This window comes from Pseudophryne corroboree, chromosome 4, assembly GCF_028390025.1.
Source record: "Pseudophryne corroboree isolate aPseCor3 chromosome 4, aPseCor3.hap2, whole genome shotgun sequence".
In the NCBI taxonomy this organism is placed as follows: domain Eukaryota; kingdom Metazoa; phylum Chordata; class Amphibia; order Anura; family Myobatrachidae; genus Pseudophryne; species Pseudophryne corroboree.
The window spans coordinates 534,952,845-534,978,876 of NC_086447.1; the positions used below are offsets into that span (position 1 = coordinate 534,952,845).

The 26,032-nt window shown below is 48.4% G+C and overlaps 1 protein-coding gene across 2 annotated transcripts in view; it reads right to left on the reverse strand.

Annotated features, from left to right (window-relative positions):
• Window positions 1-26,032, reverse strand: part of MED23 (mediator complex subunit 23) — a 226,154-nt gene that overhangs the window by 92,009 nt on the left and 108,113 nt on the right. The window contains exons 10-11 of one of the 2 annotated variants that reach the window (XM_063917304.1): window positions 2,316-2,411; window positions 1,797-1,814 (exon numbers count right to left, since the gene is read on the reverse strand). In XM_063917304.1, the coding sequence (XP_063773374.1) occupies window positions 1,797-1,814; window positions 2,316-2,411 (114 nt within the window). The remainder of the gene's footprint in view (window positions 1-1,796; window positions 1,815-2,315; window positions 2,412-26,032) is intronic. The other variant, XM_063917305.1, reaches the window with a different exon arrangement.

Below are 26,032 nucleotides of genomic sequence, written 5' to 3' on the forward strand. Positions count from 1 at the left end.
ATTCCCCAGTATAAACTTCACACACTGAGACCAAAGCGGAGAGTGAAGAATCTAGAGTGCAAGAGAGTACAGCTAACCCAAACTGTAACAAATGCAGTAGCTTTAACAAATATCAAGTAGTGCATAACACTACAGATATTTACACCATCCACAGGCTATTTCTATAAAGTGAGTGGCAATTAAATCACACAAACAACCCACAACACATAACTCTCAAAGCACTAGAAAAAGTGGTCATCAATACTCAACTGTCCAGCTATGTGAAGAAGGCAGGAGTCTAGCCAAGGACCAGGCTCTAGGAGCAAGGTTCAGGAGAGAGAAAGCCCTGAGCCTCCCTCTCTGTGCCAAGCTGAAGCACCATGTGGTCAAAATGGCTGCTCAGCATCTGAGAGGCGGAGAGAAAGAGAGGGAGGAGTGTTTTCCCTGAGGCAGGCAGTTAGCTCAAGCTCCAAGCGACCCGGCCACTTTTACTGCCACAATCACCGCGTGCTGGAGCAGTTGTATGGGTATCCGGTGGACGCCTGTATCGCCGCTCAATAGTTAAAAATTAGTCATGTAAAAATTAAAAAAAAGTAACCCGGGAGTTAAAGAGGTGCCCGCTCCTGCCAGAACCAAAAGGAAAAAACTGGCAGGTCTAAAGGTAGACATGCTGGGTTAACACTTGTAACCCTTTGGTGCCTTCTACTCCCTCACCACCAATACCCAGCAGAAAGAATGTCCTGTGCCCCTATGGACCAGTGGACGCCAATAAAAGTCTATTTTCCCTAGCACAGGGTAATATTGTCTGGTGTTTACCAGACAAAAGCTACTAGTGGGCCACACAATATGAAAGTGGGAACGTAGTGCCCCCCTCCCCCCCCCTTCAATTATGTAAGTTTGTCGTAGACTGGGGTAACATTGCCCAGTGATCACCAGACTATACAGTAAGTACTAAGGGCCCTCAACCTCTTTCTAAAATGGGTGCTCCTTAATTAATTGTAGACTAGACAACATTTTTTCGTAGTGCAAGGGGTACTGTCTGGTGATATGTGTGATCACCAGACACTAATCTTTATGTGGGCACACCATTTGAAATAAGGGACATCTCTCTTCCAAACGATTCTATATTACATGGAAGGGAAGACAGAGGTACTTAATATCCCTCCCCACACCATTTTAAAAAAAAATTCATTTTTATTTTTTAAAGCAACAGCACTTTTGAATTTAATGCCAGCTGCTGTAAGTATGCTGTTTTTATTTGTGGGGCAGGGGGTGCTACTCCAGCCTCTGCAGAGACAAGTATGCCTACTTCCACAGTCTAGACTATAACAGGAGAACAAGCCCAACTCATCATCTGCACCATGGTTTCAAAAATATACCTAATTTACCCATGAATAGTGAAATCAGTTTGTACATGCAAATCAGATTTAAAAAAAAAAAAAAAAATCTAATGGTGTAAATGAAAAGAATTCAGGCAACCACACGCAATAAACGTATGCAAGATTTCAATCTGGAGCTGTCCTCACATACAACAACTCTGTAAAGATGCCACAAATGTCACTTAAATTAAACAAACAGACAGGAAACAAAATGACAAGACTCTTGTGAAATTAAAACCGGGTAGCACAAGGTTTAAGGTTACACTGAAAGATTAATTCAAATCAAAGTTTAAAAACTGTGTACGTGAAATTGGTTTGTTGTGGTCTTGCCAATTTCAAGCCCTGACCAGGTTTGTGTGTTTGCCAAGTGGGGATCAGTGGCTATGAAGCAACCAGCAGTACTGTTAGTCACAATACAAGAAAAGGTTGTGAACATACCTGAGCAATGTTCAAGGTCTAGAGCATTGGAGGATGGGCAGGACAAGACAGAACAAAAATAAAGGAAGAAAAAGAAAAGACAAAACAGTGACTATGAGGCCTGCCTCAAGGTGCCTAGTCAGAGAATACCCACCAATGGGATCTGCAAGGGTTAAGTGACATTAGTTTGGAGTTTGTGCTCACTGTTAGAAAACCATTACAAATGATTAGGGAATTTGTTTTTGTACATGGTGCAGTATGCTGGCAAAGGACTCTCTTGAGACTGGCCTTATAGGAAGGGGAAAGCAATGCAAAACAAAAATATATATATTTTATTTTTTTCAAATAACTACTGCAGTTAGAAATCCCCAGGCAGTAAGTCAGGAAGATGACTTCATTTAAAGAACCCTCAAGATATTAAAATAAATATTAAAAGGGACTATAATCAATACTGTTTTGTTCATTATGGTATAGCAAAGAAAAAAAAAGTAAAAGGGAAGAGCAGAATTTGTAGGAAAAGAGCTATGTGCTTAGTAATACCTGCTTGTTTAGACCTAACATGTTGCACACCATATCCCGGGAGTAAGGCTGCTCCAGGACATATCTCAGAAGAGCAGTCTGTGGTTCAAATAAATCCTGCAAGAAAAGAAAAATGTAAAAAGTCAAAACAATAGACAAGAAATGTTTTAAGAACTACCATTCGAACAAAGATTTTAGAAAAGGAATGGTGATCCATAGAACAAAATCAGGTATTTCAACAACTTTTTAATCTGCCCAAAATCATTTCTACATTTGTGGATTTCAAACACTGCTGACATCATTAGAAGATATGGTGTTGCACTCTGGAGGGTGATATTAGAAACACTCTAGTGCAGACTGTATTTTACAAACTAGAAAGGCAGAGGGTAGAATTTTACAAAAATGAGCCTTTACATGTACTACATACTTGAGCTAGGAAAAGTGGATCCTTTAAAAGGGAGATTAAATTCCTGTGTCTACTCTTCGTTTATACCTACAGTGTTAAGCTGGTCATCAAAACATTAGCACCCTGCTCTATTACACATAAGAAATCTCTTTACTACACTTAAAGAAAAAGGAGAGCATCTGAAGATTACATTGTGACTTTTTTTAATGAAAAAAGCTCCAATATGAAAATGCTCCAGGAAGTAAAGTCCTTTGTTATCCCCCGAATCAAACTACTGGCATTACTAGGATGTAGACCAGAGGTTCTCAAACTCGGTCCTCGGGGGAACACAGTGCATGTTTTGCAGGTCTCCTCACAGAATCGCAAGTGAAATAATTAGCTCCACCTGTGGACCTTTTAAAATGTGTCAGTGAGTAATTAATACACCTGTGCACCTGCTGGGTTACCTGCAAAACATGCACTGTGTGTGCCCCCGAGGACCGAGTTTGAGAACCTCTGATGTAGACTGACTGCAGGTTTTCCCTCAGAGTATGGGCCTACAGAGCTCCTCAATGTAAGGAAAAAATAGGATTTTAATACCTACCGGTAAATCCTTTTTTATCTTAGTCCGTAGAGGATGCTGGGAACTCCAAAAGGACCATGGGGGTAAAGACGGAATCCGCAGGAGACATGGGCACTTTAAGACTTTAAATGGGCGTGAACTGGCTTCTCCCACTATGCCACTCCTCCAGACCTCAGTTATAGGAACTGTGCCCAGAGGAGACGGACATTTTCGAGGATAAGGATTTTGTTAAACTATGGGTGAGATACATACCAGCTCACACCACAACACACCGTACAACATGGCATTTCACTAAAACCAGTTAACAGCGTGAATCGAGATCAGCAACAGGCTGACCCTTACCAAAACACAACTTTGTGTAACATAAGCAATAACTATATACAATTACTGCAGATAGAGTCCGCACTGGGACGGGCGCCCAGCATCCTCTACGGACTAAGAGAAAAGGATTTACCGGTAGGTATTAAAATCCTATTTTCTCATACATCCTTGAGGATGCTGGGGACTCCAAAAGAACCATGGGGTGTATACCAAAGGGCGGGAGAGTGCGGATGACTCTGCAGCACCGATTGAGCAAACAGGAGGTCCTCATCAGCCAGGGTATCAAACTTGTAGAACTTTTCAAAAAAGTGTTTGACCCCGACCAAGTAGCTGCTCAGCAAAGCTGTAAAGCCGAGAAGACACCTCGGGCAGCCGCCCAAGACGAGCCCACCTTCCTAGTGGAATGGGCTTTCACCAATTTCGGTAACGGCAAACCAGCCGTAGAATGAGCCTGCTGAATCGTATTACAGATGCAGCGTGCAATAGTCTGCTTAGAAGCAGGAGCGCCAATCTTGTTGGCCGCATACAGGACAAACAGCGCCTCGGTCTTCCTAACACGAGCCGTTCTGGCTACATAAATTTTCAAAGCTCTGACCACATCAAGAGACTTGGAATCAGCCAAGGCTTCAGTAGCCACAGGCACCACAATAGGTTGGTTCATGTGAAACGAAGAAACCACCTTTGGTAGATATTGTTGACGAGTTCTCAACTCTGCTCTATCCTCATGGAAAATCAGATAGGGGCCTTTGCGGACGCCAAGGCCAATAGCATGACCACCTTCCAAGTGAGAAATTTCAACTCTACCTCTTGTAAAGGTTCAAACCAATGTGACGTAAGGAACTAACACCACATTAAGGTCCCATGGTGCCACAGGGGGCACAAATGGAGGTTGGATGTGTAGCACGCCTTTCACGAAAGTCTGCACTTCTGGAAGTGAGGCTAATTCCCTTTGAAAGAAAATTGATAAGGCCGACACCTGCACTTTAATGGGACCTAACTTCAGGCCCGCATCCACACCTGCTTGCAAAAAGTGGAGAAAACGCCCCAGCTGAAATTCTTCTGTAGGCGCCTTCTTGGATTCACACCAAGACACATTTTCTCCAAATACGGTGATAATGCATCGCAGTTACCTCCTTTCTAGCTTTGAGTAGAGTGGGGATGACTTCCCCGGGAATACCCTTCCTAGCTAGGATTTGGCGTTCAACCGCCATGCCGTAAAACGCAACCGCGGTAGGTCCTGGAACACACACGGCCCTTGCTGTAACAGATCCTCTCTGAGAGGAAGAGGCCAGGGATCTCCTGTGAGTAATTCCTGAAAATCCGGATACCAGGCCCTCCGTGGCCAATCTGGAACAACGAGTATCGTCTGAACCCTTGTTCTTCTTATGATCCTTAATACCTTTGGGAATGAGTGGAAGCGGAGGGAACACAAAGACCGACTGAAACACCCACGGTGTCACTAGTGCGTCCACTGCTATTGCTTGAGGGTCCCTCGACCTGGAACAATATGTCCAAAGCTTCTTGTTGAGGCGAGACACCATCATGTTTATTTGAGGAAGTCCCCAACGACTTGCCACTTCTGCAAAGACCTCTTGATGAAGACCCCACTCTCCTGGATGGAGATCGTGTCTGCTGAGGAAGTCTGCTTCCCAGTTATCCACTCCTGGAATGAAGACCGCTGACAGAGCGCTTGCATGTTTTTCCGCCCAGCGAAGAATCTCGGTGGCCTCCGCCATCACCGCTCTGCTCTTCGTTCCGCCCTGGGGGTTTAAGTGCGCCACGGCTGTGATGTTGTCCGACTGAATCAGGACGGGCAGGTCGCGAAGAAGATGTTCCGCCTGCCGCAGGCCATTGTAGATGGCCCTTAACTCCAGCACGTTTATGTGCAGACAAGCTTCCTGGCTTGACCATTTTCCCTGGAAATTTTGTCCCTGTGTGACTGCTCCCCAACCTCGAAGACTCGCGTCCGTGGTCACCAGCATCCAATCTTGGATTCTGAACCTGCGACCCTCTAGAAGGTGAGAACTTTGGAGCCACCACAGGAGAGAAACCCTGGTCCTGGGGGACAGGCTTATCTTCCGGTGCATCTGCAGATGGGACCCGGACCACTTGTCCAGCAGGTCCCACTGAAACGTTCTTGCATGGAACCTGCCAAACGGAATGGCCTCGTAGGCCGCCACCATTTTTCCCAGCACTCGAGTGCAGTGATGAATCGACACTCTTGGCGGTTTCAGAAGTTCCTTGACCATGTTCTGGATTTCCTGAGCTTTTTCCAACGGGAGAAAGATCCTCTGCAGGTCGGTGTCCAGAATCATACCCAAAAACGATAGCCGAGTTGTTGGAATCAACTGCGACTTTTGTAAATTTAGGAGCCGACCATGCTGTTGCAGCACCTGCAAGGAGAGCACAACGCTTTTCAGTAACTGCTCCTGTGATCTCGCCTTTATCAGGAGATCGTCCTAGTACGGGATAATTGTGACCCCTTGCTTGTGCAGGAGCACCATCATTTCCGCCATTACCTTGGTGAAAATCCTCGGGTCCGTGGAAAGACCAAACGGCAACGTCTGAAATTGGTAGTGACAATCCTGAACAGCGAACCTCAGGTACGCCTGATGAGGATATATGGGGACATGTAGGTAGGCATCCTTTATGTCGACCGACACCATAAAATCACCCCCTTCCAGACTGGAGATCACTGCTCGGAGAGATTCCATCTTGAATTTGAATTTTTTTAAATAAAGGTTGAGGGATTTTAAGTTCATAATCGGCCTGACCGAGCCATCCGGCTTCGGGACCACAAACAGGGTTGAATAAAACCCGTCTCCCCGTTGTGACGGGGGTACCGTGACAATGACTTGCTATTGACACAGCTTTTGTATTGCAGCACATACTACCTCTCTCTCTGGAAGAGAAACTGGTAAGGACGATTTGAAAAATCGGTGCGGAGGCACGTCTTGGAATTCCAGCTTGTATCCTTGGGTCACAATATCCAGCACCCAAGGATCTAAGTCCGAGCGAACCCAGACCTGACTGAAGAGTTGAAGACGTGCCCCCACCGGTGCGGACTCCCGCAGCGAAGCCCCAGCGTCATGCGGTGGACTTGGTTGAAGCCGGGGAGGACTTCCGTTCCTGGGAGCTTGCCCCAGCCGGGGATCTTTTACCTCTTCCCTTACCTCTGGCCGCGAGGAAGGAAGAACCACGTCCTTTCCTGAACTTATGCGACCGAGGACTGCATCTGGTATTGAGGTGTTTTCTTTTGCTGTGGAGGGACAAAAGGCAAACAGGAAGACTTACCCACGGTAGCTGTGGAAACCAGGTCCGCGAGGCCCTCACCAAACAAAACTTCACCTTTGTAGGGCAGAGCCTCCATAGCCTTCTTAGAGTCAGCATCACCATTCCATTGATGAGTCCACAACGCGCTCCTAGCCGAGATTGCCATGGCATTGGCCCTTGATCCCAAGAGGCCAATATCCCTCGCAGCCTCCCTTAGATAAACCGCTGCGTCCCTGATGTGACCCAGGGTCAAAACTACGCTGTCCCTATCCAGGGTGTCTATGTCAGATAAGGATACGCCATAGCAATTCTCCTGGGAATCTGCAGTCTCTTGTCAGGAGACTCCCAAGCCTTTTCAAAAAAGAGCGTTCAATTCATGAGAGGGAGGAAACATTACCTCAGGTTTCTTTCCCTTAAACATACAGACCCTTGTGTCAGGGACAGTGGGGTCTTCTGTGATATGCAAAACATCTTTAATAGCCACAATCATGTACTGAATACTCTTAGCCACTTTAGGATGTAACTTGGCATCATTATAGTCGACACTGGAGTCGGAATCCGTGTCGGTATCTGTGTCTGCTACCTGGTAAATGGACGTTTCTGAGACCCTGAGGGGGCCTGAGACTGTGATAAAACATCACCCATGGATTGTCTCCATGCTTGGTTCGGAGACTCAGAATTGTCTAACCTCTTATGCAATAAAGCCACACTTGCATTTAAAACTTTCCACATATCTACCAAATCAGCAGTCGGCAGTGCCGACGGAGTCACTCCCACATTCTGTTCAGCTCCCTCACCAGCCTCCTCCTGGGAAAATCATTAAATTTCAGACATGTCGACACACACGTACTGACACCCCCAAACACACTGGGCTATAGGGGACAGACCCACAGTAAGGTCCTTCAGAGAGACAGAAAGGGAGTTTGCCAGCTCACACCCAGCGCCCCACCGGTCTGAAGAAATTAACCAATTATAATAGTAATCATCACCAAATTGCCGTGCCCACCCCCTCGTTTTGTGCACCCTGTTACTTGTGGTAGCAGTGAAGGGCCAGGAGCATCGTCTCTGCAGCTGTGCTGTGGAGAAAATGGCGCTGGTTTGAGCTGATGAGGAAGCCCCGCCCCTATATGGCGCGCTTCGGTCCCACGTATTTTTATACTAGCGGGGGTCCCTATACATTGCCTAGGCAATGTATATACGTATAGCCAGGTTAAATATGAGGTTTTATTGCTGCCCAGGGCACCCCCCCTGCGCCCTGCACCCATGTAGTGCAGTTTGTGTAAGGGAGCAATGGCGCGCAGCGCGACCGCTGCGCTGTACCTCCGGAAGATCTGAAGTCTTCTGCCGCCTTTGAAGTCTTCTTGCTTCTTTACTCACCCGGCTTATCTCTTCAGGCTCTGTGAGGGGGACGGCGGCGCGGCTCCGGGAACGAACAGCTAGGCGCACCAAGTGATCAGACCCTCTGGAGGTAATGGTGTCCAGTAGCCTAAGAAGCAGAGCCTTTGAACTCACAGTAGGTCTTCTTCTCTCCCCTCAGTCCCACAAAGCTGGCAACAGGCTCCCTGAAAATAATAAACCTAACAAAAGTATTTTCTAGAGAAACTCTGTAGAGCTCCCCCTAGTGTGCAACCAGTCTCCTCTGGGCACAGAATCTAACTGAGGTCTGGAGGAGGTGCATAGAGGGAGGAGCCAGTTCACGCCCATTTAAAGTCTTAAAGTGCCCATGTCTCCTGCAGATCCCGTCTATACCCCATGGTCCTTTTGGAGTCCCCAGCATCCTCTAGGACGTATGAGAAATATATCTAAAGGCCCGTACACACTAGGCGATTTAGTAAACAATATCACTCATTTTTAACCTCCTGAACTATATCGCCCAGGGTGTATGCTGCTGACGGCAGCCAATGCGCATCCCTGCGGGTCATTAATGACCCTCAGTGTCAGCCACGCATGCAGCTCGATTTGGACTAAACGTCCAAATCTGCATGCACAGGCTAGCCGTGGAATGACGTCACTGTGCAATATCGCACTGTGTGTATGCTCACGTGGGGCATCCCAGCCGGGAGGGGGACACACTAGGCAATATCGCTCATGGAGCACATTGCCTAGTGTGTACGCACCTTAACACCCAAGCAGACATGCAATAACTAAAAGACGAAATAGACATGGCTGACGTGGAAGTACACTGCCACAGTTGCAATGTCACCAGTCACTATGTTGACCTCAGTATGCCAGCACCACGATCCCAACATGGCTGAAATGCTACTTAGAGCATTTCACCCATGTGGGAATTTAAAACAGTAAAAGTAGCATTTTAGCTGTGTCAGGATCCCGGCATACTGAGGTTGACACACTCTATGGTGACAAGGTCGTGACCGCATACCAGAGCAAACACAGTAAACTTATAAATGCACAACTACAATCAATATTAGTTACTAACTATAACTTTTTCATAATGAAATTTAAACATACTACTGAGGTGCAAGACACCCAGCACACTGTTTGTTCTGCTGCATGAGCCTCACATCCATCCACTTCTGCATACAGCACAGTGCAAAGCCCTGAAGAAGTTCTTCATCAGCTTACATTTTGTTTAATAGAAACAATCCCTTTTTGGTTTTGAAATTACATTTCAACCTTTATTAAAGTCATAAATTCATGCAGTTTTATCAGATTTTAGGCAATAGAAGAAATTACCTTTGTTAGAGCACATAATAAGAATTTACTTACCGATAATTCTATTTCTCGTAGTCCGTAGTGGATGCTGGGAACTCCGTAAGGACCATGGGGAATAGCGGCTCCGCAGGAGACTGGGCACAAAAGTAAAGCTTTAGGACTACCTGGTGTGCACTGGCTCCTCCCCCTATGACCCTCCTCCTCCAAGCCTCAGTTAGGATACTGTGCCCGGACGAGCGTACACAATAAGGAAGGATTTTGAATCCCGGGTAAGACTCATACCAGCCACACCAATCACACCGTATAACTTGTGATCTAAACCCAGTTAACAGTATGATAACAGAGGAGCCTCTAGAAAAGATGGCTCACTACAACAATAACCCGATTTAGTTAACAATAACTATGTACAAGTATTGCAGACAATCCACACTTGGGATGGGCGCCCAGCATCCACTACGGACTACGAGAAATAGAATTATCGGTAAGTAAATTCTTATTTTCTCTGACGTCCTAGTGGATGCTGGGAACTCCGTAAGGACCATGGGGATTATACCAAAGCTCCCAAACGGGCGGGAGAGTGCGGATGACTCTGCAGCACCGAATGAGAGAACTCCAGGTCCTCCTCAGCCAGGGTATCAAATTTGTAGAATTTTGCAAAACGTGTTTGCCCCTGACCAAGTAGCTGCTCGGCAAAGTTGTAAAGCCGAGACCCCTCGGGCAGCCGCCCAAGATGAACCCACTTTCCGTGTGGAATGGGCTTTTACAGATTTTGGCTGTGGCAGGCCTGCCACAGAATGTGCAAGCTGAATTGTACTACAAATCCAACGAGCAATAGTCTGCTTATAAGCAGGAGCACCCAGCTTGTTGGGTGCATACAGGATAAACAGCGAGTCAGATTTTCTGACTCCAGCCGTCCTGGAAACATATATTTTCAGGGCCCTGACAACGTCTAGCAACTTGGAGTCCTCCAAGTCCCTAGTAGCCGCAGGCACCACAATAGGTTGGTTCAGGTGAAACGCTGAAACCACCTTAGGGAGAAACCGAGGACGAGTCCTCAATTCCGCCCTGTCCGTATGGAAAATCAGATAAGGGCTTTTACAGAATAAAGCCGCCAATTCTGACACGCGCCTGGCCCAGGCCAGGGCCAACATCTTTAAGTGGTTCAAACCAATGTGACTTTTGGAACCCAAAAACTACATTGAGATCCCAAGGTGCCACTGGAGGCACAAAAGGAGGCTGTATATGCAGTACCCCTTTTACAAACGTCTGCACTTCAGGGACTGAAGCTAGTTCTTTCTGGAAGAAAATTGACAGGGCCGAAATTTTAACCTTAATGGACCCCAATTTCAGGCCCATAGACACTCCTGTTTGCAGGAAATGTAGGAATCGACCCAGTTGAAATTCCTCCGTCGGGCCTTACTGGCCTCGCACCACGCAACATATTTTCGCCAAATGCGGTGATAATGTTTTGCGGTTACATCCTTCCTGGCTTTGGTCAGGATAGGGATGACTTCATCCGGAATGCCTTTTTTCTTCAGGATCCGGCGTTAAACCGCCATGCCGTCAAACGCAGCCGCGGTAAGTCTTGGAACAGACAGGGTCCTTGCTGGAGCAGGTCCCTTCTTAGAGGTAGAGGCCACGGATCCTCCGTGAGCCTCTCTTGAAGTTCCGGGTACCAAGTCCTTCTTGGCCAATCCGGAGCCACGAATATAGTGCTTACTCCTCTCCATCTTATAATTCTCAGTACCTTGGGTATGAGAGGCAGAGGAGGGAAAACATACACTGACTGGTACACCCACGGTGTTACCAGAGCGTCTACAGCTATTGCCTGAGGGTCCCTTGACCTGGCGCAATACCTGTCGAGTTTTTTTGTTGAGGCGGGACGCCATCATGTCCACCTTTGGTTTTACCCAACGGTTTATAATCATGTGGAAGACTTCTGGGTGAAGTCCCCATTCTCCCGGGTGGAGGTCGTGTCTGCTGAGGAAGTCTGCTTCCCAGTTGTCCACTCCCGGAATGAATACTGCTGACAGTGCTATCACATGATTTTCCGCCCAGCGAAGAATCCTTGCAGCTTCTGCCATTGACTGCTTCTTGTGCCACCCTGTCTGTTTACGTGGGTGACTGCCGTGATGTTGTCCGACTGGATCAACCCGGCTGACCTTGAAGCAGAGGTCTTGCTAAGCTTAGAGCATTGTAAATGGCTCTTAGCACCAGGATATTTATGTGAAGTGATGTCTCCAGGCTTGACCATAAGCCCTGGAAATTTCTTCCCTGTGTGACTGCTCCCCAGCCTCGCAGGCTGGCATCCGTGGTCACCAGGACCCAGTCCTGAATGCCGAATCTGCGGCCCTCTAGAAGATGAGCACTCTGCAACCACCACAGGAGGGACACCCTTGTCCTTGGTGACCGGGTTATCCGCTGATGCATCTGAAGATGCAACCCCGACCATTTGTCCAGCAGGTCCCACTGGAAAGTTCTTGCGTGGAATCTGCCGAATGGGCTTGCTTCGTAGGAAGCCACCATTTTTCCCAGAACCCTTGTGCATTGATGCACTGAGACTTGGCTCGGTTTTAGGAGGTTCCTGACTAGCTCGGATAACTCCCTGGCTTTCTCCTCCGGGAGAAACACCTTTTTCTGGACTGTGTCCAGAATCATCCCTAGGAACAGAAAACGAGTCGTCGGAACCAGCTGCGATTTTGGAATATTGAGAACCCAACCGTGCTGTCGCAACACTACCCGAGATAGTGCTACACCGACCTCCAACTGTTCCCTGGATCTTACCCTTATCAGGAGATCGTCCAAGTAAGGGATAACTAAAACTCCCTTCCTTCGAAGGAGTATCATCATTTCGGCCATTACCTTGGTAAAGACCCGGGGTGCCGTGGACCATCCAACGGCAGCGTCTGAAACTGATAGTGACAGTTCTGTACCACAAACCTGAGGTACCCTTGGTGAGAAGGGTAAATTGGGACATGAAGGTAAGCATCCTTGATGTCCAGAGACACCATGTAGTCCCCTTCTCTTGAATTTGAACCTCTGTATGTAAGTGTTCAAAGATTTTAGATTTAAAATCGGTCTCACCGAGCCGACCGGCTTCGGTACCACAACAGTGTGGAATAATACCCCTTTCCCTGTTGCAGGAGGGGTACCTTGATTATCACCTGCTGGGAATACAGCTTGTGAATGGCTTCCAAAACTGCCTCCCTGTCTGCTTGTAAAGCCCCAGCGTCATGCTGAGGGCTTGGCAGAGGCGGGAGAGGGCTTCTGTTCCTGGGAACTGGCTGATTTCTGCAGCCTTTTTCCTCTCCCTCTGTCACGGGGCAGAAATGAGGAACCTTTTGCCCACTTGCCCTTATGGGAACGAAAGGACTGCGCCTGATAATACGGCGTCTTCTTATGTTGAGAGGCGACCTGGGGTAAAAACGTGGATTTCCCAGCTGTTGCCGTGGCCACCAGGTCTGAAAGACCGACCCCAAATAACTCCTCCCCTTTATAAGGCAATACTTCCATATGCCATTTGGAATCCGCATCACCTGACCACTGTCGTGTCCATAACCCTCTTCTGGCAGAAATGGACAGCGCACTTACTCTTGATGCCAGTCGACAAATATCCCGCTGTGCATCACACATATATAGAAATGCATCTTTTAAATGCTCTATAGGCAATAAGGGTGGTCTTCTGTTTGCCGGCGGTCGGGCTCCCGGCGCTCAGTATACCGGCGCCGGGAGCCCGACAGCCGGCATACCGACACTTATTTTCCCTCGTGGGGGTCCACGACCCCCATAGAGGGAGAATAAAATAGTGTGGCGCGCGTAGCGTGGCGAGCGCAGCGAGCCCGCAAGGGGCTCATTTGCGCTCGCCAAGCTGTCGGTAAGCCGGCGGTCGGGCTCCCGGCGCCGGGATGCTGGTCGCCGGGAGCCCGACCGCCGGCCAGCCGTAGTGAACCCGGCAATAATATACTGTCCCTATCTAGGGTATCAATATTTTCAGTCAGGGAATCCGACCACGCCAACCCAGCACTGCACATCCAGGCTGAGGCGATTGCTGGTCGCAGTATAACACCAGTATGTTGTGTAAATACATTTTAGGATACCCTCCTGCTTTCTATCAGCAGGATCCTTAAGGGCGGCCATCTCAGGAGAGGGTAGAGCCCCTGTTTTGACAAGCGTGTGAGCGCTTTATCCACCCTAGGGGGTGTTTCCCAACGCACCCTAACCTCTGGCGGGAAAGGATATAATGCCAATAACTGTTTAGAAATTATCAGTTTTTTTATCGAGGGAAACCCACGCTTCATCACACACCTCATTTAATTTCTCAGATTCAGGAAAAATAAGAATTTACTTACCGATAATTCTATTTCTCATAGTCCGTAGTGGATGCTGGGGACTCCGTAAGGACCATGGGGAATAGCGGCTCCGCAGGAGACTGGGCACATCCAAAGAAAGCTTTAGGACTAACTGGTGTGCACTGGCTCCTCCCCCTATGACCCTCCTCCAAGCCTCAGTTAGGATACTGTGCCCGGACGAGCGTACACAATAAGGAAGGATTTTGAATCCCGGGTAAGACTCATACCAGCCACACCAATCACACCGTATAACCTGTGATCTGAACCCAGTTAACAGTATGATAACAGAGGAGCCTCTGAAAGATGGCTCACAACAATAATAACCCGATTTTTGTAACAATAACTATGTACAAGTATTGCAGACAATCCGCACTTGGGATGGGCGCCCAGCATCCACTACGGACTATGAGAAATAGAATTATCGGTAAGTAAATTCTTATTTTCTCTAACGTCCTAAGTGGATGCTGGGGACTCTGTAAGGACCATGGGGATTATACCAAAGCTCCCAAACGGGCGGGAGAGTGCGGATGACTCTGCAGCACCAAATGAGAGAACTCCAGGTCCTCCTCAGCCAGGATATTAATTTTGTAGAATTTTACAAACGTATTTGCTCCTGACTAAGTAGCTGCTCGGCAAAGTTGTAAAGCCGAGATCCCTCGGGCAGCCGTCCAAGATGAGCCCACCTTCCTTGTGGAGTGGGCATTTACAGATTTTTGGTTGTGGCAGGCCTGCCACAGAATGTGCAAGCTGAATTGTACTACAAATCCAACGAGCAATAGTCTGCTTAGAAGCAGGAGCACCCAGCTTGTTGGGTGCACACAGGATAAACAGCGAGTCAGATTTCCTGACTCCAGCCGTCCTGGAAACATATATTTTCAGGGCACTGACAACGTCTAGCAACTTGGAGGCCTCCAAGTCCCTAGTAGCCGCAGGCACCACCAATAGGTTGGTTCAGGTGAGACGCTGAAACCACCTTGGGGAGAAACTGAGGACGAGTCCTCAATTCCGCCCTGTCCGAATGGAAAATCAGATAAGGGCTTTTTCAGGATAAAGCCGCCAATTCTGACACGCGCCTGGCCCAGGCCAGGGCCAACAGCATGACCACTTTCCATGTGAGATATTTTAACTCCACAGATTTAAGTGGTTCAAACCAATGTGACTTTTGGAACCCAAAACTACATTGAGATCCCAAAGTGCCACTGGAGGCACAAAAGGAGGCTGTATATGCAGTACCCCTTTTACAAACGTCTGAACTTCAGGGACTGAAGCTAGTTCTTTTTGGAAGAAAATTGACAGGGCCGCAAATTTGAACCTTAATGGACCCCAATTTCAGGCCCATAGACACTCCTGTTTGCAGGAAATGTAGGAATCGACCCAGTTGAATTTCCTCCGTCGGGCCTTACTGGCCTCGCACCACGCAACATATTTTCGCCAATTGCGGTGATAATGTTTTTGCGGTTATATCCTTCCTGGCTTTGATCAGGATAGGGATGACTTCATCCGGAAAGCCTTTTTTCCTTCAGGATCCGGCGTTCAACCGCCATGCCGTCAAACGCAGCCGCGGTAAGTCTTGGAACAGACAGGGTCCTTGCTGGAGCAGGTCCCTTCTTAGAGGTAGAGGCCACGGATCCTCCGTGAGCATCTCTTGAAGTTCCGGTTACCAAGTCCTTCTTGGCCAATCCGGAGCCACGAATATAGTGCTTTCTCCTCTCCATCTTATCAATCTCAGTACCTTGGGTATGAGAGGCAGAGGAGGGAACACATACACTGACTGGTACACCCACGGTGTTACCAGAGCGTCTACAACTATTGCCTGAGGGTCTCTTGACCTGGCGCAATACCTGTCGAGTTTTTTAATCATGTGGACGACTTCTGGGTGAAGTCCCCACTCTCCCGGGTGGAGGTCGTGCTGAGGAAGTCTGCTTCCCAGTTGTCCACTCCCGGAATGAATACTGTTGACAGTGCTATCACATGATTTTCCGCCCAGCGAAGAATCCCTGCAGCTTCTGCCATTGCCCTCCTGCTTCTTGTGCCACCCTGTCTGTTTACGTGGGTGACTGCCATGATGTTGTCCGACTGGATCAACACCGGCTGACCTTGAAGCAGAGGTCTTGCTAAGCTTAGAGCATTGTAATTGGCCCTTAGCTTCAGGATATTTATGTGAAGTGATGTATCCAGGCTTGACCCTAAGCCCTGGATATTCCTTCCCTGTGTGACTGCTCCCCAGCCTCGCAGGCTGGCATCCGTGGTCACCAGGACCCAGTCCTGAATGCCGAATCTGCGGCCCTCTAGAAGATGAGCACTCTGCAACCACCACATGATGGATACCCTTGTCCTTGGTGACAGGGTTATCCGCTGATGCATCTGAAAATGCGACCCGGACCATTTGTCCAGTAGGTTCCACTGGAAAGTTCTTGCGTGGAATCTAACGAATGGGATTGCTTCGTAGGAAGCCACCATTTTTACCCAGAACCCTTGTGCATTGATGCACTGAGACTTGGTTCGGTTTTAGGAGGTTCCTGACTAGCTCGGATAACTCCCTGGTTTTCTCTTCCGGGAGAAACACCTTTTTTCTGGACTGTGTCCAGGAACATTCCTAGGAAACAGAAGACAAGTCGTCGGTACCAGCTGCGATTTTGGAATATTGAGAATCCAATCGTGCTGCCGCAACACTACCTGAGATAGTGCTACACCGACTTCCAACTGTTCCCTGGATCTTACCCTTATCGGGGAATCGTCCAAGTAAGGGATAACTAAAATTCCCTTCCTTCGAAGGGATATCATTTCGGCCATTACCTTGGTAAAGACCCGGGGTGCCGTGGACCATCCCTACGGCAGCGTCTGAACTGATAGTGACAGTTCTGTACCATAACCTGAGGTACCCTTGGTGAGAAGGGTAAACTTTGACATGAAGGTAAGCATCCTTGATGTCCCAAGACATCATGTAGTCCCCTTCTTCCAGGTTCGCAATCACTGCTCTGAGTGACTCAATCTTGAATTTGAACCTCTGTATGTAAGTGTTCAAAGATTTTAGATTTAGAATCGGTTTCACCGGGCCGTCTGGCTTCGGTACCACAATAGTGTGGAATAATACCCCGTTCCCTGTTGCAGGAGGGGTACCTTGATTATCACCTGCTGGGTGAATGGCTTCCAAAACTGCCTCCCTGTCAGAGGGAGACGTCGGTAAAGCCGACTTTTGGAAACGGCGAGGGGGAGACGTCTCGAATTTCAATATGTACCCTTGAGATATTACCTGAAGGATCCAGGGGTCTACTTGCGAGTGAGCCCACTGCGCACTGAAATTCATTGAGAACGGGCCCCCACCGTGCCTGAGTTTGTAAGGCCCTAGCGTCATACTGAGGGCTTTTGCAGAGGCGGGAAAGGATTTCTGTTCCTGGGAACTGGGTAATCTCTTCAGCCTTTTTCCTCTCCCTCTGTCACGAGCAGAAAAGAGGAACCTTTTGTCCGCTTGCCAACAAAGGACTGCGCCTGATAATACGGCGTCTTATTTTGAGAGGCGACCTGGGGTACAAACGTGGATTTCCCAGTTGTTGCCGTGGCCACCAGGTCTAAAAGACCGACCCCAAATGTCCCCTTTTAAAGGCAATACTTCCAAATGCCGTTTGGAATCCGCATCACCTGACCATTTTACTGGTAGAATTGGACAACGCACTTATACTTGATGCCAGTCGGCAAATATTCCGCTGTGCATCATGCATATATAGAAATGCATCTTTTAAATGCTCTATAGGCAATAATATACTATCCTTATCTAGGATATCAATATTTCCAGTCAGGGAATCCGACCATGCCAACCCAGCACTGCACCTCCAGGCTGAGGCGATTGCTGGTCGCAGTATAACACCAGTATGTGTGTGAATACATTTTTGGATACCCTCCTGCTTTCTATCAGCAGGATCCTTAAGGGCGGCCATCTCATGAGAAGGTAGAGCCCTTGTTCTTACAAGCGTGTGAGCGCCTTATCCCCCCTAGGGGGTGTTTCCCAACGCACCCTAACCTCTGGCGGGAAAGGGTATACAGCCAATACTTTTTAAGAAATTATCAATTGTTATCGGGGGGAAACCCACGTATCATCACACACCTCATTTTATTTTTCAGATTCAGGAAAACTACAGGTAGTTTTTCCCTCACCGAACATAATACCCCTTTTTGGTGGTACTCGTATTATCAGAAATGTATAAAACATTTTCCATTGTCTCAATCATGTAACGTGTGGCCCTACTGGAAATCACGGTTGTCTCTTCACCGTCGACACAGGAGTCAGTATCCGCGTCGGCGTCTGTATCTGCCATCTGAGGTAACGGGCGCTTTAGAGCCCCTGACGGCCTATGAGACGTCTGGACAGGCACAAGCTGAGTAGCCGGCTGTCTCATGTCAACCACTGTTTTTTTATACAGAGCTGACACTGTCACGTAATTTTCAACAGTACATCCACTCAGGTGTCGACCCCCTAGGTGGTGACATCACTGTTACAGACACTCTGCTCCGTCTCCACATCATTTTTCTCCTCATACATGTCGACACAAACGTACCGACACACAGCACACACACAGGGAATGCTCTGATAGAGGACAGGACCCCACTAGCCCTTTGGGGAGACAGAGGGAGAGTATGCCAGCACACACCAGAGCGCTATATATATATATATATATATATATATATATATATATATATATATATATATATATATATATATATATAGGGATAACCTTATATAAGTGTTTTTCCCCTTATAGCTGCTGTATGTTTTAATACTGCGCCTAATTAGTGCCCCCCTCTCTTTTTTGTTTAACCCTTTCTGTAGTGCAGGGAAGAGCCAGGGAGCTTCCCTCCAACTGAGCTGTGAGGGAAAATGGCGCCAGTGTGCTGAGGAGATAGGCTCCGCCCCCTTTTCGGCGGCCTTATCACCCGTTTTTCTGTATATTCTGGCAGGGGTTAAATGCATCCATATAGCCCAGGAGCTATATGTGATGCATTTTTTGCCATGTAAGGTATTTTTATCGTGTTTTATTGCGTCTCAGGGCACCCCCCCCAGCGCCCTGCACCCTCAGTGACCGGAGTATGAAGTGTGCTGAGAGCAATGGCGCACAGCTGCAGTGCTGTGCGCTACCTTATTGAAGACAGGAACGTCTTCTGCCGCCGATTTTTCCGGACCTCTTCGCTCTTCTGGCTCTGTAAGGGGGCCGGCAGCGCGGCTCCGGGACCCATCCAGGCTGAACCTGTGATCGTCCCTCTGGAGCTAATGTCCAGTAGCCAAGAAGCCCAATCCACTCTGCACGCAGGTGAGTTCGCTTCTTCTCCCCTTAGTCCCTCGATGCAGTGAGCCTGTTGCCAGCAGGTCTCACTGAAAATAACAAACCTAAACTAAAACTTTCACTAAGAAGCTCAGGAGAGCCCCTAGTGTGCACCCTTCTCGTCGGGCACAGAAATCTAACTGAGGCTTGGAGGAGGGTCATAGGGGGAGGAGCCAGTGCACACCAGTTAGTCCTAAAGCTTTCTTTAGATGTGCCCAGTCTCCTGCGGAGCCGCTATTCCCCATGGTCCTTACGGAGTCCCCAGCATCCACTTAAGACGTTAGAGAAACTACAGGTAGTTTTTCCTCACCGAACATAATACCCCTATTGGTGGTACTCGTATTATCAGAAATGTGTAAAACATTTTTCATTGCCTCAATCATGTAACGTGTGGCCCTACTGGAAGTCATATTTGTCTCTTCACCGTCGACACTGGAGTCAGTATCCGTGTCGGCGCCTGTATTTGCCATCTGAGGTAACGGGCGCTTTAGAGCCCCTGACGGCCTATGAGACGTCTGGACAGGCACAAGCTGAGTAGCCGGCTGTCTCATGTCAATCACTGTCTTTTGTAAAGAGCTGACACTGTCATGTAATTCCTTCCAACAGTTCATCCACTCAGGTGTCGACCCCCTAGGGGGTGACATCCCTATTACAGGCAATTTGCTCCGCCTCCACATCATTTTCCTCCTCATACATGTCGACACAAACGTACCGACACAGCACACACACAGGGAATGCTCTGATAGAGGACAGGACCCCACTAGCCCTTTGGGGAGACAGAGGGAGAGTTTGCCAGCACACACCAGAGCGCTATATATATATACAGGGATAACCTTATATAAGTGTTTTTCCCCTTATAGCTGCTGTATTGTTTATACTGCGCCTAATAGTGCCCCCATAGCTGCTGTATTGTTTATACTGCGCCTAATTAGTGCCCCCCTCTCTTTTTTAACCCTTTCTGTAGTGTAGTGACTGCAGGGGAGAGCCAGGGAGCTTCCCTCCAACGGAGCTGTGAGGGAAAATGGCGCCAGTGTGCTGAGGAGATAGGCTCCGCCCCTTTCTCGGCGGCCTTTTCTCCCGTTTTTCAGTGTTATCTGGCAGGGGTTAAATAAGAATTTACTTACCGATAATTCTATTTCTCATAGTCCGTAGTGGATGCTGGGGACTCCGTAAGGACCATGGGGAATAGCGGCTCCGCAGGAGTCTGGGCACAAAAGTAAAGCTTTAGAACTACCTGGTGTGCACTGGCTCCTCCCCCTATGACCCTCCTCCAAGCCTCAGTTAGGATACTGTGCCCGGACGAGCGTACACAATAAGGAAGGATTTTGAATCCCGGGTAAGACTCATACCAGCCACACCAATCACACCGTACAACTCGTGATCTAAACCCAGTTAACAGCATGATAACAGAGGAGCCTCTGAATAGATGGCTTACTACAGCAATAACCCGATTTTTTTTTTTTGGTAACAATAACTATGTACCAGTATTGCAGACAATCCGCACTTGGGATGGGCGCCCAGCATCCACTACGGACTACGAGAAATAGAATTATCGGTAAGTAAATTCTTATTTTCTCTAACGTCCTAAGTGGATGCTGGGGACTCCGTAAGGACCATGGGGATTATACCAAAGCTCCCAAACGGGCGGGAGAGTGCGGATGACTCTGCAGCACCAAATGAGAGAACTCCAGGTCCTCCTCAGCCAGGGTATCAATTTTGTAGAATTTTACAAACGTATTTGCTCCTGACCAAGTAGCTGCTCGGCAAAGTTGTAAAGCCGAGACCCCTCAGGCAGCCGCCCAAGATGAGCCCATCTTCCTTGTGGAGTGGGCATTTACAGATTTTTGGCTGTGGCAGGCCTGCCACAGAATGTGCAAGCTGAATTGTACTACAAATCCAACGAGCAATAATCTGCTTAGAAGCAGGAGCACCCAGCTTGTTGGGTGCATACAGGGAGTCAGGTTTTCTGACTCCAGCCGTCCTGGAAACATATTTTCAGGGCCCTGATAACGTCTAGCAACTTGGAGTCCTCCAAGTCCCTAGTAGCCGCAGGCACCACAATAGGTTGGTTCAGGTGAAACGCTGAAAACACCTTGGGGAGAAACTGAGGACGAGTCCTCAATTTCGCCCTGTCCGAATGGAAGATCAGATAAGGGCTTTTTCAGGATAAAGCCGCCAATTCTGACACGCGCCTGGCCCAGGCCAGGGCCAACAGCATGACCACTTTCCATGTGAGATATTTTAACTCCACAGATTTAAGTGGTTCAAACCAATGTGACTTTTGGAACCCAAAAACTACATTGAGATCTCAAGGTGCCACTGGAGGCACAAAAGGAGGCTGTATATGCAGTACCCCTTTTACAACGTCTGAACTTCAGGGACTGAAGCTAGTTCTTTTTGGAAGAAAATTGACAGGGGCGAAATTTGAACCTTAATGGACCCCAATTTCAGGCCCATAGACACTCCAGTTTGCAGGAAATGTAGGAATCGACCCAGTTGAATTTCCTCCGTCGGGCCTTACTGGCCTCGCACCACGCAACATATTTTCGCCAAATGTGGCGATAATATTTTGCGGTTACATCCTTCCTGGCTTTGATCAGGATAGGGATGACTTCATCCGGAATGCCCTTTTTCCTTTAGGATCCGGCGTTCAACCGCCATGCCGTCAAACGCAGCCGCGGTAAGTCTTGGAACAGACAGGGTCCTTGCTGGAGCAGGTCCCTTCTTAGAGGTAGAGGCCACGGATCCTCCGTGAGCATCTCTTGAAGTTCCGGTTACCAAGTCCTTCTTGGCTAATCCGGAGCCATGAATATAGGCCCTCATTCCGAGTTGTTCGCTCGTTCTTTTTCATCGCATCGCAGTGAAAATCCGCTTAGTACGCATGCGCAAAGTTCGCACTGCGACTGCGCCAAGTAACTTTACTATGAAGAAAGTATTTTTACTCACGGCTTTTTCTTCGCTCCGGCGATCGTAATGTGATTGACAGGAAATGGGTGTTACTGGGCGGAAACACGGCGTTTCAGGGGCGTGTGGCTGAAAACGCTACCGTTTCCGGAAAAAACGCAGGAGTGGCCGGAGAAACGGTGGGAGTGCCTGGGCGAACGCTGGGTGTGTTTGTGACGTCAACCAGGAACGACAAGCACTGAAATTATCGCACAGGCAGAGTAAGTCTGGAGCTACTCTGAAACTGCTAAGTAGTTAGTAATCGCAATATTGCGAATACATCGGTCGCAATTTTAAGAAGCTAAGATTCACTCCCAGTAGGCGGCGGCTTAGCGTGTGTAAATCTGCTAAATTCGCCTTGCGACCGATCAACTCGGAATGAGGGCCATAGTGCTTACTCCTCTCCATCTTATCAATCTCAGTACCTTGGGTATGAGAGGCAGATGAGGGAACACATACACTGACTGGTACACCCACGGTGTTACCAGAGCGTCTACAGCTATTGCCTGAGGGTCCCTTGACCTGGCGCAATACCTGTCGAGTTTTTCCCAACGGTTTATAATCATGTGGAAGACTTCTGGGTGAAGTCCCCACTCTCCCGGGTGGAGGTCGTGTCTGCTGAGGAAGTCTGCTTCCCAGTTGTCCACTCCCGGAATTGCTGACAGTGCTATCACATGATTTTCCGCCCAGCGAAGAATCCTTGCAGCTTCTGCCATTGCCCTCCTGCTTCTTGTGCCACCCTGTCTGTTTACGTGGGTGACTGCCGTGATGTTGTCCGACTGGATCAACACCGGCTGACCTTGAAGCAGAGGTCTTGCTAAGCTTAGAGCATTGTAAATGGCCCTTAGCTTCAGGATATTTATGTGAAGTGATGTCTCCAGGTTTGACCATAAGCCCTGGAAATTCCTTCCCTGTGTGACTGCTCCCCAGCCTCGCAGGCTGGCATCCGTGGTCACCAGGACCCAGTCCTGAATGCCGAATCTGCGGCCCTCTAGAAGATGAGCACTCTGCAACCAACACAGGAGGGACACCCTTGTTCTTGGTGACAGGGTTATCCGCTGATGCATCTGAAGATGCGACCCGGACCATTTGTCCAGCAGGTCCCACTGGAAAGTTCTTGCGTGGAATCTGCCGAATGGGATTGCTTCGTAGGAAGCCAGCATTTTACCCAGAACCCTTGTGCATTGATGCACTGAGACTTGGCTCGGTTATAGGAGGTTTCTGACTAGCTCGGATAACTCCCTGGCTTTCTCCTCCGGGAGAAACACCTTTTTCTGGACTGTGTCCAGGATCATCCCTAGGAACAGAAGACGAGTCGTCGGAACCAGCTGCGATTTTGGAATATTGAGAATCCAATCGTGCTGCCGCAACACTACCTGAGATAGTGCTACACCGACCTCCAACTGTTCCCTGGATCTTACCCTTATCAGGGAATCGTCCAAGTAAGGGATAACTAAAATTCCCTTCCTTCGAAGGAATATCATCATTTCGGCCATTACCTTGGTAAAGACCCGGGGTGCCGTGGACCATCCATACGGCAGCGTCTGAAACTGATAGTGACAGTTCTGTACCACAAACCTGAGGTACCCTTGGTGAGAAGGGTAAATTGGGACATGAAGGTAAGCATCCTTGATGTCCCGAGACATCATGTAGTCCCCTTCTTCCAGGTTCGCAATCACTGCTCTGAGTGACTCAATCTTGAATTTGAACCTCTGTATGCAAGTGTTCAAAGATTTTAGATTTAAAATCGGTCTCACCGAGCCGTCCGGCTTCGGTACCACAACAGTGTGGAATAATACCCCGTTCCCTGTTGCAGGAGGGGTACCTTGATTATCACCTGCTGGGAATACAGCTTGTGAATGGCTTCCAAAACTGTCTCCCTGTCAGAAGGAGACATCGGTAAAGCCGACTTTAGGAAACGGCGAGGGGGAGACGTCTCGAATTCCAATTTGTACTCCTGAGATATCACTGAAGGATCCAGGGGTCTACTTGCGAGTGAGCCCACTGCGCGCTGAAATTCATTGAGACGGGCCCCCCACCGTGCCTGATTCTGCTTGTAAAGCCCCAGCGTCATACTGAGGGCTTGGCAGAGGCGGGAGAGGGCTTCTGTTCCTGGGAACTGGCTGATTTCTGCAGCCTTTTTCCTCTCCCTCTGTCACGGGGCAGAATGAGGAACCTTTTGCCCGCTTGTCCACGAAAAGACTGCGCCTGATAATACGGCGTCTTCTCATGTTGCTTCCAAATGCCGTTTGAAATCCGCATCACCTGACCACTGTCGTGTCCATAACCCTCTACTGGTAGAAATGGACAACGCACTTAGACTTGATGCCAGTCGGCAAATATTCCGCTGTGCATCACGCATATATAGAAATGCATCTTTTAAATGCTCTATAGGCAAAAATATACTGTCCCTATCTAGGGTATCAATATTTTCAGTCAGGGAATCCGACCACGCCAACCCAGCACTGCACATCCAGGCTGAGGCACTCTGCAGCCACCATTTTAGAGATACCCTGGTCCTTGGAGACAGGGTTATCAGCCGATGCATTTGAAGATGCGATCCGGACCACTTGTCCAACAGGTCCCACTGAAAAGTTCTTGCATGGAACCTGCCGAATGGGATTGCTTCGTAGGAAGCTACCCTTTTTCCCAGGATTCGCGTGCAATGATGCACCGATACCTGTTTTGGCTTCAGGAGGTCTCTGACTAGAGATGACAGCTCCTTGGCTTTCTCCTCCCGGAGAAACACTTATTTCTGGTCTGTGTCCAGAACCATCCCCAGGAACAGTAGACGTGTCATAGGAACCAGCTGTGACTTTGGACTGTTTAGAATCCAACTCTGCTGTTGTAGCACTTTCCAAAATAGTGCTACCGCGACTAGCAACTGCTCCTTGGACCTCGCCCTTATAAGGAGATTGTCCAAGTACGGGATAATTAAAAACTCCCTTTTTTCGAAGGAGTATCATCATTTCGGCCATTACCCCGGTAAACACCCTCGGTGCCTTGTACAGTCCTGTCTGGACTTGGTAATGGTAATCCTGTACCACAAATCTGAGGTACTTCTGGCGAGTATGGTAAATGGGGACATGCAGGTAAGCATCCTTGATGTCCTGGGATACCCTGTAATCCCCCTCGTCCAGGCTTGCAATAACCGCCCCGAGCGATTCCATCTTGAACTTGAATTTTTTTTTTTTTTTTTTTTTATGTATGTGTTCAAGGATTTTAATATAAATGGGTCACACCGAACCATGCGGTTTCGGTACCCCCACCCGTGTAGAATAGTAACCCCGTCCTTGTTGAAGTAGGGGCACTTGAGTATTACCTGTTGGGAATACTGCTTATTAATTGCCTTTAGTACAGCCTCCCTGCCTGAGGGAGTTGTCGGCAAGCCATAATCTAGGAAACGGCTGGGGGGAGATATCTCGAATTCCAGCTTGTATCCCTGACATACTTCTTGAAAGAAACAAGGATCCACCTGTGAGCGAGCACACTTATCGCAGAAATTTTTTTTAGACGGCCCCCCACCGTACCTGGCTACACCTGTGGAGCCCCCGCGTCATGCTGTGGGCTCAGAGGAAGCGAGAGAAGAATTTTGAATCTGGGAGCAGGCTGACTGGTGCAGCTTTTTCCCTCTTCCCTTGTCTCTGTACAGAAGGGAAACACCTTTGACCCGCTTGCTTTTCTGAAGCCGAAAGGACTGTACCTGATACAGTGCTTTCTTAGTCTGTGAGGAAACCTGAGGTAAAAATATTTCTTCCCAGCTGTGGCTGTGGATACGAGGTCCCAGAGACCATCCCCAAATAATTCCTCACCCTTATAAGGCAGAATCTTTTTAAAGTCAGCATCACCTGTCCCGTGACAGGTCTCTAATACCCTCATGACAGAATGGACATTAC